The sequence below is a fragment of the Pocillopora verrucosa genome, chromosome 9, assembly GCF_036669915.1.
Source record: "Pocillopora verrucosa isolate sample1 chromosome 9, ASM3666991v2, whole genome shotgun sequence".
Classification (NCBI taxonomy): domain Eukaryota; kingdom Metazoa; phylum Cnidaria; class Anthozoa; order Scleractinia; family Pocilloporidae; genus Pocillopora; species Pocillopora verrucosa.
In genome coordinates this window covers 6,034,192-6,046,549 of record NC_089320.1, presented here as the reverse complement: position 1 = coordinate 6,046,549, position 12,358 = coordinate 6,034,192, and the positions used below count along the sequence as shown (strand labels likewise).

The window sequence follows — 12,358 nt, the reverse complement described above, 5'->3', positions numbered from 1 at the left end:
CAGACTAAAACTCGTCAAAACCCCTAATAAAGTGAATAAACAGGGACCTAGAGTCGAACGTTTATTTTCACATCAAAAAATAATCTATGATCTTTTACACCAGTGTCTTTTGAATAATTTTACAAAACAAGACATGAATTTCATAATTTGTGTTCAATTCTAACCGTCGTTACTGTATTTGTAATCTGTTATGACCAGAGATTTACACTGGACTAGGAGAGAAGGGTGATTTTTAAAATAAGAAGCTAATCAAGCGAAGATTGAGCGTTTTTTTCTGCAATATACAAGAAACTAAAACTTGCAACTAATTGGTATAATTACTCACTCCAGGGTATTCGATATATTTGCCATGGTTCATTTTTTATCATTATATTTCAGCCTACCACCGTGAAGCTTAACGAACTGTTGACTCGCTATTGCTTGTCTTTATAAATGTGAATGCCAGTTAAATGGTTTCCTTGGGTAGAGATTAATTCACTCTACCGATGACCATACCATCTTGACTCAGGATATCAATTTCTCAATCATGACCACTATCTACGCCAATCAGTTGCACAAATACTGACGTAAATAATGCGAAAAGAAAGGCCTTACTTGTCATACCCCTTTTAGGACTTTACATTTTAAAAGAAAACATTCCGATCCCATTTCAAACATTACGTTACTATGAAGTCCTAAGAGGAGAGTCCCTTTTCTTTAAGGCCGTGACAGAGAAGGCCCACGTCGTCCCTTTTAATGCTGCAGTAGTAATTTAAAGCCCTTGGACCGTACATGATTCGTCTTGAGGCCCTTTATATTTTAAACTGGAGTTTTTTCAGGCCCCTTAACATTAAGTATAGAAACACAATAGAATAAAATACAACTACAAAGCAGGAACCAAGGACTGCAGGATTATATCCTAAAAAGGAACATCGAAACCATGAGCGAGGCTGACAAACTTTCTCTCGCGCCTACATGCAGAGGATTAAACAGTGAAACTCTCTTTTGCCGCCACATTCTTATTGCAGCCACTTTAAAACGAAAAAATATCAGTAAATCATAGATTATTCAAAAACCCCATTACAAATATTCATCATTTTCAGATCAGAGAAGCTCCATTTTAAAGTTAAAACGAGGCACTCAACCCAATGTTCAGTTTTGTACATGGTATAACAAATGTTGCCGTATCTATTTTCTCATCCTCCTTTTCTTTCTATTAATCCTAAACAGTTATACTGCGCTGTTTTTCATTCGCTGAGATGTCGCTTTCTCTTTTTCTTCGTTGACTCACTTCGCTTCTTCTTCTTTGTCACATGACCTAACACTTCCAATTCTGTCTCCTCAAGCCCAGGCCCCGAACGGAAAAACTCCCTTTCGTGCGGGTAAGGGGCCTCGGACCTAACATGCACCTTCTGTGGTGAACTTACAACAGATTTTTTCTGTCCTTTTTCATCTTTTTTGGCACCAGGTGAGGGAATCGACTGACGAGCAACGGCATCTAAAGTAATATAAACAAGGTGAGACGTGTTATAAGTAAATGCCTTATCATCCACAACTATGTTAGGGACAACATCAAATGCTATAAAACTAAGGAAGACTGACGAAGATAGATAGAGGAATAAATAAAAGTTTACCCAACAAACCCTCAATAATGTCTCGCAACACGCCTTGACCCTAATAAGCTGCTATCAAGGCTCCAGTTTAACCAACGTTGATAACATCTTTAATCAAAATTATAACACAATTCTCGAACGTGCTTGGTAATTACCAGCCCGATTTGAGCACTAATAGAACAGAGTAAGCGTCATGCTTGTAATTGGACAGTATAATAGCTCAGTTTAAGGGACAGTTGACTCGTCATGCCTGTGTAAGTGGACAGAACACGTCATGTGCGCGCTGTTGTCTCGCATTTCGCCGAGTTAAAGGTTGTTTTGTTTTTTTTTTTTGTGAAAACGTATAACCGATGTCTAGTTTCTTTCTCAAATTTTGTCATAATTTTGATTAATTGGTAAAAGGATTTTTCGTCGTCCAATTCTGTCTTTCATCATAATTGTACTTAGCACATCGGACTCCCGCTACGTGGTCGTCCGATTTGATTAATCACTCTTATGATTACAGGCCGAATTCTACTCCATTCGGTCCTATTACCATTATTTATCATGACCGTTACAATTTCCTCAAATGTGATTGGTGCATTAGCTGTTATACTTTTACTTAATATTCTCTAAAGTTGTAATAGGACAGTTGGTTGTAATCCTGGTACACCTCCTGTAATCGGACAGTTAAAGGAGCCAATCATACTAAGTCCACTCAGCTAAATCCACCAATCGCAGAATTGATTGCAATTACCATAGCAACAACTACTTACCCTACTAAACTGGGGAATTAAAAAAATGGAGGACTTTTTTACTTTGGACGATGTCACTATCGGAGATGTTCTTCTATATGAATATGCACACTTTTTTTCGGAAATTATAATTGCTATGATTAATTGATAACATGACTTTTTGTCGTCCAATTCTGTCAGTTGTCATACTCGCGATTGATAAATTGGAATTGAAAAGACCGAATTGGACTCCACTCGGTCCTATCAAGCCATTACGAATATTTGAGAGAGGAGATAGTACACATCCTTGCCAATGGAAGAGTAATCACCTGTAGTGGAAGGATCGGTACAGGCCGCTGGTTCCACAAACATCTTTTCTTTGATCGGTTGGCATCCCCCACACGACCCTCCACATTCACCGTATGCCATCATTCCGTCTTCCGCCTTACGAACGCTCAGCAACCGCTGTGGTACTTTTGGTGTGCCCCAGGCCTCCCAATCTACATCTTTACGCATGCGTAATCCCGTGCCAGAGAGATCCACCTGGAATTTACCCTTTTGGCATTTGGACGCAGCTGAGAAGCAGTCTCCCGCGCGAGCAAATCGAACCGGGTTGCCCTCGGTCTTTGCAAACTGGAAGTCCTCTCTGTGAACGAGACCCGTCGTGGGATCGACACGAATTTTGTTAAACCTGGCATAAAAAAAAAACCAAGAATGCATCGCTTGCATCAGTTTCATATTTCTCTCTCAGGTTTTCATGAATTTTCTTGTTGGAAGTTTTAGGTCGTCAGTTATAAGCAAAACCCACCTTGTTGTTCCCCAGTAGTTCGCCGTCAGTTTGGGTTCAGGGTTGATAGAGCCAGAGCAGGATTCATAGTTGAGCAGCCTACCCCTGTAAAAACTAGCGAAGTTCCTATCGGGGCCAGCTGGCAGAGTAATGTACTCACGGGGGGAGGCTGTATCGAGGCCATGGCAGTACAAACGAATAGGATTACAAGAAGGAGTCATCTGTATGACGTATTCATCATCCTTGAACCCAGGCCACATTTTCTTGACCTCAGTACAGCTCCCTAGTTGAAAGCAATATATTGTAATGAAAATACTTCCCGAAAAATGTCCTGAAATTCAAAATTTTGCTTCACTGAAAATAGCATATTTTCCTGAATTAAAGAGTGTTACTTACGAGGAATCTGATATTGCAGACTTGGCCTTAGAATCGGTTTCTCAGAAAGTACCGATGGTGCATTAGGGCACTCCAAGGTGAAGCCAACGGATAAGGAGTCCCTGTTAATTCCTTCCTTGTGCAGGGCCTCAATCCAGTAATACTTGCCAGCCTCCAGTGGAATGTAACCAGACTGTTGGTAGGGATGTCTGGGAGAGGAGAGGTGAAAAGCATGAAAACTGAGTTTAATTCAAATTAAGATCGCGCGAAGTTACCAGACTATAATTATGTTCCCAAGGCTGCTGTTTAAAATCTGAGATCAGATAAATTGAAAATGGTTAAAGTTAAATTGAAAATAGCACAATGAGCGAAATTCTCTTTTAAGAAGAATAACCTGGTTGTTACCAAAAAATAGGGCTTATCCATTTTAAAACGTAAAACCTACTCTGCAAACTTGTTGTGCCCAGTTCCTCTAACCACGGCAAACAAATCTTTGTCTTTTTCCCTCGACGACCCACTAAAGAACAACTCAGCTTCATCGTTACCAGACAGAGAAAACGAGTAGGTTCCCGTATAGGGCGCCACGAAGTAGCCTCTAATTCGGGAACCGTAATCGTCGCCCTCGTTCCTAGGTGCGTCGAAGTCCTCAATGATGGAGGCCTCAGAGGGGTTGTTTGGATAGTCTTTCTGCGTGGCCAAGTCCGTTATAGTGGTGCCTTTAACTCCGCGCCAGACCTCCCGCTTCACGCCTGGGTACGGACCCACAAACTTGGCTATTATAGGAAGGAATCATAACAAAAGTAAGTGACATAACATGAACTTTGAGAAAGAAGGCACGTGACAATATTTGAGATTACTCCCAGTAGTTCCACACTGATGACGTAAAACCACGAGTGGTCTCCGTGATTAGCTGTCACAAAACTAGCCAATCGAGGAATTTTTTTCAGACCTGCAGTAGAACGTCTTCAATACGAATGTTCGTTCCTTATTTAGAATTTGTTTAAATTGACGATGAACTTACGTATTCTGTGAGTATCCTTGAGGGTCACGATTTGATCATCTGGGAGAGCACAGGGGAAGATATAGAACTCATCCAGGGCACCCTTGAATTGGCGTCGAGGCCCCTCATCGTCGTAAAATGTCCCAATATACGCAGCCTTACTCCAATCTGTGTTCAAAGCTTCAGTCTCTTGTGCATCCGTCTGTTCATAGTTCTTAACAGCTCGTCCATTGATGTAAATTGCGGCCTGTTTGCTTTCAGGATTGTAAATTCCCGCCAAGTGAACCCATTTATTTTCTGGGATTCCCTCAATGGTAGTTCTCCCGTACACTGTCTTGTCCATATTCCGTTGGAAGAAGCGAACTTTACCCTTGTTTAAGATCTCAAAGTGGTACTGTCCCTGTTTCGAGGGGTCTGTTATTCCAGGTGCTTCCGTCACGAAGATCTCGTTTATGTTCGGCGCAGTCACGTTCTTAACCTTGACCCATGCTGATATAGTAACACCAAGAGTGGGCTTACCCTGTAGAAGTAAGTAAGTAAGTAAGTAAAGGCTTTATTTGAAGAGGGTTTGATTAAACAGAAGTAAAAAAGCACTAATAAACTAGTGGTCATCGTTTCACCATAAATTACTTAAAAGTCGGTGTTATAAAGTTTAAAAAAGTTATACATCACAAAGTTTAAAATGTAAAAACAAATATCCAGTCGACAATCAAAAGCACAACAAGCTTTTCCTTCATTGAAATTACATAGTTAAAAAATCACATTTCAAGTGACGAGGGAGCTTTCTGATCATTTAAAAATGTTTCATAACTTATATATACTGCACTTGATACGAGCCCCTGATATTTTCTTCCTCGTACTTGACTCTATAGTGTTCCATTCCATAATTGTCTCACTTTAAAAGTTATCCTCCCTAAGTTTCGTTAAGTACTTTGGACAAATCAAAGTTAAGTTGAATACATTCCTATGATTTTATTGTATCAATATGATGCGTGATTTATAAGCTTGTCACGCTAGTCACGCTATACTCTTCATTTTAACCAAGTTTGACAGACGTATCCTCCACCAAATTTCAAGTTCAAGATTTTCTCTTCTGAGATATGTCGCAAATTCTCAAAGCACCTTACCTTGAAATTCATTCCATCCAACTGAATGAACCCGTCTGATAAGTCTACACCGTTGTCTTGGTTGTATCCCGGCTCAACAACCACACTCCCGCGGGACAGCCCGTTGTTGCCAGAGCCCGACTCGTCAAATACTTCACCCGCGCAAAACTTGTCGAAGTCGTAATACAACACGGGTTGACAATTGAATGGGTAAGCTAGAAGGAGAGGAAAGCAAATACAATTTTTATCACTCCAGAAGGAAAAAAAAAAAAAAGAAAGCGTGCGAAATGACTGGGGTTATCAAAATTATAAGGACTAAGATGCTATTTTTTGCTAGATGCTATTTTGCAATGTTGCGTCACGGTTGACCACAACAGAAACTAACAACGTCCACTCACGTGTTCTCTTGTACAAGTTATTCATGTGTGTTGCAGCTGCTGCGGGCTGGGCGGGAGCTTGGGTAGGAGAAGCAACTTTCTGTTGCACAGAGGGGACTGGGGAGGGAAATGGAGCTTGCGGTCCACTCTCGCTTGTGGACGGGAACCCTGCCGCCACTGAGGAAAGAATAGAAGATAAATCGTTTAACGGTGCGAAAACGTAAGAACTGGTAGCATGAACATAAGTCTGAGTGACTCATGTTCGATAAGAACCAACACGCAAAACACTCGGAACTAACAGGGTTCGACGCAATCGCCAAGGATTCTTAAAAAAATCTCTTGTCTAGGATTTTCCTGTTTCATATTTTGAATATCAACTTGTATCTTGAAATTCCAGTGATCTCCTGAGTAAATTAAGGTAAAAATCCCAAGACCAGTCAAGGCAAAGTAATTTGAAAAAAAAATTGCACCATCTTACCGTTACAAATAATCTTGGTCACTTTCTCAGCTTCAGCTGGAGACTGGAGATCGTTAACCCGTACAGCATACTTAGGCTCCGTTGTCATTGTAGAAAGTTCTGATTCAGCAATGCTTGGGCTGCCTATAGCGATCACCTGAAATAAAAAAAATAAAAAAACCAACAATGAAGATTACTGATTTCATGCTTGGAACACAGAAATGGTCAGTAAAAACTGTAGCAATGACGTCATTTCCTCTTTACTCCTTTCCATGTTTCTTTACCTTTACACCACTGATTTCCAACTGCTTAGCGAAGGACTTTAGGCTCTTGGCGGCGTTAGTGTTGTGATCGTTTTGGGGTCCAAGCACCGTCACCACAAGGGCCTTGGGGAGATGGGTCCTCACACCGTTAGACTTTGTGAACACCTCGAATTTAGCCATTTCCAACAAAATGACCTGTAAATTGATCGCAAATCCTTATTTCAATAAAAAAATGCCTTATGCCTAGAAAACAAACTTGAAAGACAGCATCCTAAATTAAAAAGGCATGCGATGACATAGAAAGGTATCCTTCACGTTTTATAGTGGGCTCTCTTTGCTATTCACATCATCGAGGCAGCAACCTTGACTTACCAGATTTCTATTACCAGGATCACGTGGCAGGTCATCAAAAGCCTTATCAACCTCTCCTTTCACATTCCGCTCTCCAAGTTTCAAGTTGATTGAAGGTATAGTGGAATAAGCGACCAAGGCTGCATGGGTCCCGCTCTCCTGTACATTAAAACCATCAGCAACTTTCTTCATGAAGTCCTTCTGTTGAGTCCACTGGACTGGAGTAACGTCCGTGGATGAGTCCAAAGCAAACACGATATCCATAGCATATGGACAAACTGTTAGAAACAAAATAAAAATGCGATCTTAACATGGATTTGTTTCAGGAAGACCAACCACGTGACTACCATATGAGGTCTGCACAACACTTTAACCTCTACTGGACCCCGAATGTAATCACAGTCGCCAGCTGAGGCATATTTCACTAAGTGATTTTTTTCCACAGAGAAACATTCAGACTATGGCGTCTTTTAACCCATAGCTTGCATCTAAATTCTGGTAAACAGAGTACCCATTTTCTCGTCACTATTTAAGTAAAAGATGTGTTTAAGCTAAGTTTGTGAGGATACGATTATCCATTGAGTATCACCCGTTGACACATGTATATACATTACTTACCAAATGGCTGAGTGCTTGCAGGGCTCTGTGGGGTAACACCTTGGGCAGCGCTCTCAGCCGATTGCAAAGGCGCACTTGGCTGTGCGGGCGCAGGAGGAGATCCAGCTGTTACTTGCGGTGCGGCAGGCGGAGCGGTAGGAGAAGCGACAGCAGGCACCGCTTGGACAGCAGAAACATTCTGAGCAGGTGCACTCGTGCCTTGCGCCGCTGGATCCACAGTGCCATTGTATACTGGTGCTGCTGGAGCCTGGGAAGGAGCCACAGTGCCATTGTATACTGGTGCTGCTGGAGCCTGGGCAGGTTGTGGTTGAGCCTGCGGGATTGTGGCGTTTGCTCCAGCTTCTGCCCCAACTTGAACAGGAGCTGCCGGAGCGCTTGGTAACTGAGGTACCAAAGTCGGTGTCAAAGATTCGTTTGTTGGTGGAAGAACAGAGGTGACATTCTGCGGAGGAACTGTAACGTTTGAATACGTAGGCTCAGGCTGTTGCGGATTCACTGGCTGTGATGTCGTGACATTAGAATACACCCCCTGGGGAACACCCTGCGGGGACTGAGGGCCGACTTCAGGAGCACTTTCGTTACCGTTACCCTCTTGAGGCTGCTGAGGTGTTGCTGTAGCGTTGGAATAAACTGGTTGTTGCACTCCTGAAACTGGATTGACAGGTTGCTGAGGTGGTATAGCTTGACTCATCGTCGCTGGTTGTTGTGTAGGTGTAGCATTTGCGTAAACAGTTTGAGGGGGTTGCGCTGCTGCAGGAACCTGTCCAGCGGGTTGTTGAGGCGACGTTACGTTCGAGAAAACCGGCCCAGTCACGTTTGCAATCGGACTCGTTGGAAGCGGAGCAGATGTCACGCCTGTACTTGCAGCCTGGGCGGCAGAGGTAACCTGTTCACCAGGTTGTTGAGCTGAGGTTTCATTTGAGTAAATCTGTTGAGCTGCAACTGTTCCCTGAGCAGCCGGTAACGGCGCTGACGTCGCACCAGCACTTGTAGCTTGTGAATCGGAAGTCACCTGTTCAAAAGGTTGCTGAATTGCTGTGGCGTTAGAGACAATCGATTGAGTCACGTTTGTTGCCGAATTAGTTGATGGCGACGCTGCTGTTACACTAAAACTTGCCGCTTGAGGAACAATAGCAACCTGTTCAACAGGTTGCTGGGTCGATGCTGCTTTTGAAGGAACTGGTTGAGCTCCGCTTGTAGCCTGACTAGGTGATGGCGGGGTTGATGTGACACCCGCAAAAGCCACTTGTGGAACAGAGACCTGTTCAGCAGATTGCTGAGTTGACGCAGGGGCAGAGGTAACTTGCTGCTGTCCAGATGCCGCGTTCATGGAGAATCCTTTAGTTGGAGCATAACCCTGGCTTTTCTGTTGACCTTGCGTCGGAACAAAGCTATTCATGGTCTGTTGCTGACCGGGTGTTACTGGCATTGAGCTCACTCCTTGATATGTTGCTGGATAAGAACCGACGTGGAAGACTGGCACCCGGTGAAATGCGTGACCAGTGCGTTGTTTTTCGGTGACAATTTGATCAAGTAGGAAGTCTGGAGCTACAAAAACAACAAACGAAAATATATGAATTTTACAAAATTCTCAGAGGCTCACACAATGTAACTACAAAACATTTGTGCTTTGGGCAAGTTACAAGTAGCGCAATAACGGTAAAATCCTCAACAGGAGGGATATCTTGCGCAACTCTTATGAAACATTATACTACAACTGTGTATGAGCAATATATGAAAACTTGCGCACAACAACTTGAAGATTACATTTCTTACCTTTACACGCGCTTTTGACAACCTTCCCTGCTATTGTGATTAGATCGTTGTACGAATCCACAGAAAATGTGTGGTTTGCGTCTGCGATCTTTAACAACTCGTCACGCTGGACACCAGACCCCACTCCTATAGCTACTGGGGTCACACCACCAAACTTCAACCGGTGTACAATCCCAGCAATCTTTTCGTTATCTATCTTATCAGACAGCAGCACCACAAGTGCCCTCGTAACCTGATCACGTGACCCTCCCGCGGGAGTAAACAGCTCGTAATTGGCTATTTCCAGAGCGTCATCTAATCTCGATCCTTGGTCGCTCTTAGCTTCCGGGTAAATGTTATCAATAGCGTTCAGCACGTCAGACTGGTAAAAGTAACGGTTGAATTTCATCTCCATGGTGGCCTGCGACGAGTAGGACAAGACGCCCACGTGGGTACCAGGGTAAGAAATGTTGAACGCGTTTGCCACGCCTTTGGCAAAGTTCTGCACCTCTCGCCATTCCGTGTCGTTTATTTTGGAGGAAACGGGGAGAACGAAAGCGAGGTCTGTTGCCAGCTGGCAAGCTGAGATGAAAGAAAAGAACATAAAAATCAGTTCGCCATTACAGCATAAGGCGGATTTGAGGAAAAATTATATCCAAAAGTGAGTGAAAAACTTACAAGGACAATCCTGAATCTTGCATTTTCGTGTCTCGGTACCAGTTCCTCTACAGTTCGCTCCGGTTAGACATTTCCGTGTTCTCAAACTGACGCCTGTGCCACAAGTCTTCATACAAGGACTCCATTCAGTCCACGAGCCCCAACGAGCTGAAGCGGAAAAGAAGCACATCAACTTGATTATGATAAAGTGATTAGATTAAACCAGCAGCTTTGTAATCAACCTCTATATGCATCAGTCGACAAGATTAGATAGAATACTTACGTGGAGGAGGAGGTGGCTTGGCTGAAATACAGAAAAAAAAAAACAGAAAATCGTCCTGTTAGTCCCTTTATGAAATTACTATTCCAATTTTCTTGTTTCAAAATTAATCAGCTTTCAGTCGAAAATCATGGAATGCAGCCACGCGCGAAACGATGCAAACAAACAGATCTAAAGGAGCGAATATCAATTGAATGTCGAAAGTAATCTGAAATGTTTTTTTTTAACTTTGCTTTGTAATTGGTTCAGAAGACATGTGCCATCCTCCTAACCAACCAGATGTAAAACTAAAAATTATTGCGACTTGGTCATTCGCGTTTTCCCGCACTTCAAGTAGTTTACTCGTTTTCACTCTGAAATCTCATTGTTGGCGTCCTTCTGTCTCGGGAGACAATGGAGTTGCGCCCATTGACGCTTTTTCAGTTGTCAGGGTTGAAAGAAAGAAACCAAACACAATCACATCCTTCGTGCGAATTCCTAAACAAGTGGAGCCGTCAATACGTTGGGAACTCGCCGTTTATTTTTTATGTCTCAGACTAGCTATAAATTCGCTCCGAAAAAGGGAAGTAAAATAACCTAAATGCTCACACAAACTCATTAACAATACAAAAACATTCACCTGTACAGACTGCGTCAGCCGCTGATTTGACGTAACCAATGATATCATCATATGAAGCAACCAAAAATGCATGATCAGGATCAGACGCAAGCTGCCTCAGTTCGTACTGATCCACTTTGTCTCCCACCCCCAGAGCAACAATCGTGGCACCGTCCATATCCTTGAGTTCGCGGGCGCGTTGCTCGGCGCGCTTCGCCGTGGTGTCAGGCGCGTCTCCGCCATCGGTAACAATAACAATCGCTTTGGGCGTAAAGTCACGTGCGCCCGTTTCAGCGGTTATCAATCGATCACGTGTCAATTTCAGGGCGCGGTCCGTACGCGTGTCACCACGTGGCTGAGACATCGATTGAAGGAAATCGTCCATGCCGTCGTAAATATTTTTGTCCTCGAATCTCAATTCGAGATGTGGTAACGTGGAGTAGGCTAGAATAGACACTTGAGTCTTGTTAGGGGCGAGACGGAAACCACTGCTGACACCTTTGACGAAGTCTTTCGTTAATTTCCATTGAGAATCATCCACTGTACCAGAGGCGTCCAGGACGAACGCAAGGTCTACAGCCTTGTGGCAAACTACAAAGACAAGTAAATATTTTTATTTTCCTTAATCACTCCTTCCCAACTGTTCCTTTCTTTGAGTTAATAATTGACGTGAAGGGTTGAGCATATGACGAGTAAGCTTAATTGTCATTTTAAAAACAAAAAGAAGTCACAAATACTTTGTCACGCACCTGGACAATCCTGAACCTTACAGACTTCAATCTCGCGCGCGGAGCCCACGCACGTGGCTCCTCCTTGACATGTGCGTGTTCTGTCACGCCTTCCACCAGCACCACACGTCTTTGAACAAGCGCTCCAGGCGGACCATTCACTCCAGTAACCTACGGATTAGAAAGAACCATTTCTTAAACTCGATTCAAAAGTCGTCTGAACTATGTGCTTAATTTTCTTGGTGATTATGGTGAAATTATCTCAAGAACGCTGACTATAAGGAGAAAATTTCAGGAAAGGATTATTCAGAAGCACCTTAACTCCGCCCACAAGACGGCTAGTTTGTCAACGATATCTTCTTTCAAAGCTAAGCTGAATAACTTTTCGTTAAAATTAACCCTCGTAGACACCGAAGTTCTAGAGACAGTTCTGAATCTGAAAAGTTAAAAACACAATAATGAAATTACCTGGGCAATCATCTTCTTCACAATTGTGAAATTCTCTGGCAGGTCCTCGACAGAATTTTCCGCCATACTCGGGTACGGGATCGTTACACTTGCGCATGCGCTCTTGCCGACCGTTGCCACAAGATACCGAGCAAGGACTCCATGAGCTCCAAGCGGACCAACGACCATTCACTAACAAAGAAAATTTCCTACTTAGTAGAAAACACTCAAACAATTTTTTTCCGTTCATACGA

At 43.1% G+C, this 12,358-nt stretch overlaps 1 protein-coding gene across 3 annotated transcripts in view; it reads right to left on the bottom strand.

Moving 5' to 3' along the window:
* Positions 1–58: 58 nt before the first annotated feature.
* The window catches only part of LOC131775612 (uncharacterized), a 43,931-nt gene continuing 31,631 nt past the window's right edge, over positions 59–12,358 (bottom strand). For all 3 annotated transcript variants that reach the window (XM_066172024.1, XM_066172025.1, XM_066172026.1), the window contains 18 exons: positions 12,126–12,296; positions 11,679–11,828; positions 10,951–11,520; positions 10,335–10,355; positions 10,073–10,219; positions 9,416–9,976; positions 7,640–9,187; positions 7,043–7,299; positions 6,692–6,865; positions 6,429–6,564; positions 5,972–6,127; positions 5,595–5,788; positions 4,489–4,987; positions 3,913–4,240; positions 3,489–3,676; positions 3,114–3,375; positions 2,635–2,996; positions 59–1,477 (listed from right to left, as the gene is read on the bottom strand). In XM_066172024.1, the coding sequence (XP_066028121.1) occupies positions 1,227–1,477; positions 2,635–2,996; positions 3,114–3,375; positions 3,489–3,676; positions 3,913–4,240; positions 4,489–4,987; positions 5,595–5,788; positions 5,972–6,127; positions 6,429–6,564; positions 6,692–6,865; positions 7,043–7,299; positions 7,640–9,187; positions 9,416–9,976; positions 10,073–10,219; positions 10,335–10,355; positions 10,951–11,520; positions 11,679–11,828; positions 12,126–12,296 (5,975 nt within the window). In that variant the 3' untranslated portion in view covers positions 59–1,226. The remainder of the gene's footprint in view (positions 1,478–2,634; positions 2,997–3,113; positions 3,376–3,488; positions 3,677–3,912; positions 4,241–4,488; positions 4,988–5,594; positions 5,789–5,971; positions 6,128–6,428; positions 6,565–6,691; positions 6,866–7,042; positions 7,300–7,639; positions 9,188–9,415; positions 9,977–10,072; positions 10,220–10,334; positions 10,356–10,950; positions 11,521–11,678; positions 11,829–12,125; positions 12,297–12,358) is intronic.